The 5829-nt window shown below is 51.6% G+C and overlaps 1 protein-coding gene across 1 annotated transcript in view; it reads left to right on the top strand.

The window, feature by feature from the left end:
* The first annotated feature begins 5088 nt into the window (after nucleotides 1–5088).
* Nucleotides 5089–5829, top strand: part of ANKK1 (ankyrin repeat and kinase domain containing 1) — a 16660-nt gene continuing 15919 nt past the window's right edge. Inside the window, exon 1 of the mRNA XM_004712867.1 lies at nucleotides 5089–5270. Within this exon, the coding sequence (XP_004712924.1) occupies nucleotides 5089–5270 (182 nt within the window). The remainder of the gene's footprint in view (nucleotides 5271–5829) is intronic.

Raw genomic sequence — 5829 nt, 5'->3', positions numbered from 1 at the left:
TTTGAGTTTTGGCCCACATTTTCTCCCACTCTGTCTACACCTTCCATTGTGACCCTTCTCAGAACAATTGCCAGAAATAGCCAGGCACCATCTAGTCTCCAGGACGGTGGGGGCTGAGGTTTGAATGGTCCACTAGTTGTTTACATGCATCTTTGATGGTCTTCACTTGACTTCGCTTTGGATGGGGATGTGGACAGACTCATACTTGCACATCAGATGGCTGCTAGCAAATTTTTAAGATCTCAGTCGCTACTCAAAGTAGGGTGTAGACATTGTCTTTGTGGACTCATTATGCCTTTTGACCTTGGCGTCTCCTAAGTCCATGGTCCTGAGCCCTCAGGCCCCAAGATTCATTCCCATAAAGTATATGGTTATGGCTAATACTTTTTCATGACTTTGCCCTCTACCATATCCATAGCTATATCTGCAGCACGTATAAATACATATATACAAATATCCTCGGCCAATCCTATATATATTTACACATTTAAAAAATGTTAATTCTTACAAAATGAATACCATTATCACCATGTTCTTCATATGTTACAAATGGAGAGAAAGCCAGAGATATTTAGTAATGTGCCCAAGGTTCACAGCCGGTGTGTGGTAGACAAAGGTCAAGGTTTGGATGAAGGGCTTCTTGATACTTAGGTGATTATACTGAACCCTTGCCCCCATGACCTGAAGTCTTGCTTCCTGGAGACAGCTTCCAATTGCTGCATATGCTTCTGTCCCCTGCTAACCTGGCACTCACCTCAGCACACAGATGACCAGAGTTGGGCCTGCCAGAGCTTGTTCAGGTTTTGTCCTGTGACATATTTGCAGGTGGAGGACAGGGGAAGATCAGGGAACTTCCATGTATGCAAATGATGGACAGATAAGCTTGCCATTCTGGTTTGAGAACAGGCTTACATGGAATTGCAGCATCTTCCCGAGGATTACAGAAATAGTCTGCCAGATTGTTGGGCTGTGGGTGGCAAGTTGAACATTTTAAGCCAAATGCCAGAAAGTATACAAAAAAGGACCTATTTGTAATTGCACACATATATTGAATATGTAATTTTGAAACAAGGAAAACAACTAAATATGTGTACATATAAGTAAATATATATGTATGTATGTGGGTGTACATATATGTATCTGTGTGACACATATATTCACATACATAATAAAGCACATGGGAACACAGTTATGAATATTTCTTAGCTATAACCAAAGACCTCACAGAGTTGGTCAATTGTCATAATGGTTCATATTGTTATGTTCTGCACCCTAGTTTGGTGAAAAATGTCTGGGGTCTTAAAGGCCGGAAAACAGACACCTAAGAAATGGGTACTGATTCCTGTTCATCTTGATTCATGATTTGTATTCACCAAAGAGGAAGTAGAAAAACAGATTCCAGTAAAGCACTAGTGTACCAGACAAATAGTCTACGTGATTCCTACTCTCACCTCCACAGAGACCAGACAAACTGAATGGTGCCTGGCTTCCTGTAACAACTGTTCTCGTTAGGGAGGCACTAGATGGGCCTGATAGAATGGGGGGAACATGTGGGACACAGAGTCTCAAATTCTGAAGAAGAAGGAGGTGGAGGGAGGAGGAGACAATGATCAATTGAACTGATTGCGACTGGAGGACTCCTGCAAAGAGTTACAGTCTCACAAAGCCATGGGGCAGCTCTAACCTGTGCTAGAGGGTCTGACTACGAGTCAGAATTGACTTGATGGTAGTGTGTGTGTGTTGCCTTCAAGAGGCTCCATGGTGCACAGGATTACATGTTGAAACCTGTTCTCAGTTTAGAAACCGCTAGCTTTTCTACTCCTGAAAAGAGTTATAGTCTCAGAAACCCACAGGAGCAGTTCTATCTTGCTCTAGAGCAGTGGTTCTCAACCGTCCTAGTGCCGCGACCCTTTAATACAATTCCTCATGCTGTGGTGACCCTCCCCAACCCTAAAGTTATTTTCATTGCTACTTCATCACTGTCATTTTGCTACTGTTAGGGTCATTCAGCCCCCAAAGGGGTGGCGACCCCCAGGTTGAGAACCACTGCCCTCGAAGGTCTCAATGAATCTGGATCGACTGACTCAATGGCAGTGAGTCGTTTGGTTGGGTCTGGGTGTTGCCTTCAGTAGCCTGAGGAAAATTGGAGGCCTGAGCCTGAGACCACCTGGCCCAGGGGCTGTGCTCCATCCCCTTTCCCGATCTCTGGGCCCACAGATCAGCAGATACAAGAGGAAATAAGCTTGACCTGACCTTCCGGACAATCACCTTCCAAGCTTCTCTTGGGAAGGGTTTGAGGCTGGTCAGGGGGAGGCAGGGCTGCTCCAGGGCAGCCGGCTCTTCCTGCTCCACCTTGCTCCTGCAGCCCCCTTCTGACTTCACCTTTGGGATGGGTCTCCTGTTGAGATGCAGGCACCGGGGGGGGCGGGGGGTATCCCCCTTTTCCATCTTTCTCCTCATCTTCTCAAAAAGGCTGCCTCCACTCCTCCCGTGTCTATGAGGATGAAATAATCCTGAGTTGGAATCTTGGCTCTCCCATCCACCGGTGATGTAACCATTGATGAAGCCCCAGTTCCCTCAGCTGTAAAGAGGAAGATGCTCAACTTGTGACAGTGCTGCGGATTAAAACTAGATGGTACCCATAAAAGTATAAGCACTATGTAAAGTGAATGGTGCTCCTGGAACAGAGCTAAGGCTCAATTCATAGTGGCTGTTGTCATTGGTTCCTTTGACAACAGTCTCCTAGTTAATCTGATTCATCCTGGTGACTGCATGTGCCTTGTTATGGAAAGAGACAACTCTCCAGCTTCTACCTGGAGCCTAGGTCCATTTATCATGCCCACCTGGGCACCTGGAAGATTGGTAGCATGGAAGAGGGGCTGTGTTAGTCTTGGTAGACTAGAGAAACAAATCCACAGAAACTCATGTGTGTAAGAGAGAGTTTTATATAAAGGGTAAGTGTACATTAAGAAAGCCTCCCAACCCAGTGCTGTCCAAGCCCTTAAGTCCAACATTAGACCACATGCCCAACACCAATCCACAAAGTCCTCCTCAGTTTCACAAAACACATGCAATGATGTTGCCTGCAGGAGGAAAGCCGAATCAGTGAGTGTGTAAGCATCTCAGTGCTGGCAGGGGTTTCCACGAGGCTCCTCCAGCACCCAGGGCTTCATTGGGGTAGGTCCATGTGGCTTCTCCTCAGGGATGTCTCACGGGAAGTGAGCCTTGCCAGCTGAAGCAAGGAACTGGCTAAGGCTGCTGCACACTGGTCAGACCAGGGGTCCTCAAACTTTTTAAACAGTTCACTGTCCCTCAGACCTGTTAGAGGGTCAGATTATAGTTTAAAAAAAAACTATGAACAAGTTCCAATGCACACTTCACATATCTTATTTTGAAGTAAAAAAAACCAAACAGGGCAAAAACACCTGGCGGGCCAGATAAATGTCCTCGGCGGGCCACAGTTTGAGAACGCCTGGGTCAGACCATCCAAAAGCAAGAGACTTGAGAAATAGAAAGGCGAGGCTCGCTGAGCCATTTACTCTCTTCCCTTCAATTAACCCCACGTGTGTTTATCGGCCAGGTTGGCACAATAAACCTTAACTATCTCAAGGGCCTCTGCAGCTTAGGACCAAAGAGTAGGGATTTTCTCCTCCGGTTGGTGGACTCCTCAAACCCTGAGGACGGCCACTCTGGGGACTTCCCAGGGACCTCAGCCTAGACTCACGCCAGCAACAGGTGAGAGGTCACCCCCTCTGGCACTGCCCTGCAGCATTTCTCCCAGCAGCACTTACACCTGAACAATGCCTGGAAGGCCCACAGCTCTGTGGTTCTCCGAGGGACAGACTCCACACACTCCACGGACCTAGGACCCCAGGCCCAACACCGGGAAGTCTTTCTCCATCGTCACCCGCATATTCAGACAAGGTCCAAGATGCCACCTGCATGGACCTCAGGAAGTTTAGGAAGCAGGGACTCCACAGAGAAAGGGGAGGCCAGGCCCATCCAATATGCTGCCAGGAAACCTTGTCTTCACTGCGGTCCTGGCTCACCTTCCCCACCTGGACAGCTGTGTGTCTGTCTAGGAGCCAGGCTTATCTCTGCAGGTACCTTTGCCCTCCTGCCCCAAGTCTCTGGGGTAGCCCTCAACAGCCCCACACAGCTCCATGATCCCTGGAGTCCAGGCTGCCCAGGGAACGAGGCTCGGGTTGTTAGCCAGCTGCTCCTGGGAGCATCCCAGTCCTATCTTGTCCCGGGAAAGTAGTCACAGTCCATAACTGGGCCAAGGAGCATGCCTCCCCATTGCAGGGGTCCCTCTGAGGTTTCAGCAGAGAGCAGACCCCCCCACCCCCCCAAAAAGGAGTGGCCTGCAGAGAGTCATCCCCTGCACCCTTCTCCCTGCTGCACGCTGTCCATACCAAGCCCGACTGGCATTTTGAAAGGCGCCTCACTGGATACTGAGTGAGGACAGAGAAAAGCGAGCAAGCAAAGAGCCAACAAGAAAGGCCGCCTTAAGGCAGTGAGGCCAACAGATTCAGACCAGAAACCCCTCATTATAATCTGAGACATGCCGGTTTTTTCTGGGGAGGGGTGGGGCTGCCCCTCGCTAGCGCAGCCTTGGCATCTCTCTAAACTCTCAGATCTGGGTGCCTTTGAGTGGCATGAATAAAGAAGCCAGTTTCTACCTAGGATTGGGTTTAAATAAAAGGAATCCTAATTCTGCAGCCTACCCCCTGCTCCCAACACTCCCTCCCTCTCTCAAGGGTTCTGGGGTGGAGGGTGGGGGGGACCAAAGGCTGCAACTGAGGGAGGAGGGGTCTCTTGGGAGAGGGTGCTTTACAGAGACCTACCTCTTCCCCAGACGTGAGCTCCCTCCCCCATCTCTCTGGGCCTGGAGCCCCAGGGCTCAGGTCTGGGTTTCCCCGCCTTTGCACAGCAGGATCTTCTCCTCCATGGAGGAAGGAGGGGAGGCAGGCTTGTCTCGCTGTCCCCACCCTCCTGGCACCTGGCACCTGGGGAGCAGGAAGCGAAGGCTGCTCAGGCCAGCAGGCTGCAGCTGCTGCGCTGAGAGCGGGACGCCCCTGGGACCCCATGGCCGAGGGTGTGGAGCGGCGCCTGGGCAACCTGACCATCTTCAGCCGCGAGGACTTCGAGGACAACTGGCGCCAGGTGGCCAGCGGTGGCTTTGGCCAGGTGTTCCAGGTGCGCCACAAGTGCTGGCGGACCCACTACGCCATCAAGTGCTCCCCCTGCCTCCTGACGGACGCCCACAGGTACTGAGGGACCTCACCCTCCAACCAGCCCATTTCTTTCCAAGGATAAAGCTGGGCCAAGCCGGCTGCTGCTGAGGGAGGGGCAGCCTGAGCTTGGGGCCATGGCTTGTCCCCTCCTCCATTCTAAATGCCTCCCAGGAGCCTGCCCTCCCCAAGCTGGGCCAGGCCCGTTTTGTGTCCATTACCCGGCATGCAGATGGCGCAAAATACTTGTATGGGGAATCGATGGTGGCCACAGGTAAGCAGAACTCACCCTCCACAGATGCCGGTGTGCCATCTACCTCCCACACTCCGCCCTGCCTCCTCGTTCCAGCCACCTCCCTCCTTCCAAGTGCCTGAGTGGTGACGCATGGCCTTACCCGCCCTGCCATTGTACTACCCACCCCAGACTCCCAGGGCGGGGCTGTGGGTCTGCACCCAGCCAGGTCAGGGTGAGCCTGACAGGCTGATGTGCTCCTAGATGGACGCTGCCCAGGTTCCCCGGGCTCCGGGTCGCTGCACCCCTGCCTAGTTTTGTCTCTGGGTTCCCTGCAGCTCTCACCAGGCAGGGTACCACGCA

Source organism: Echinops telfairi, unplaced genomic scaffold (assembly GCF_000313985.2).
Source record: "Echinops telfairi isolate 266 unplaced genomic scaffold, ASM31398v2 ScPeMD7_7463;HRSCAF=8501, whole genome shotgun sequence".
Taxonomy (NCBI): Eukaryota; Metazoa; Chordata; class Mammalia; order Afrosoricida; family Tenrecidae; genus Echinops; species Echinops telfairi.
This window is presented reverse-complemented; position numbering and strand designations above follow the sequence as displayed.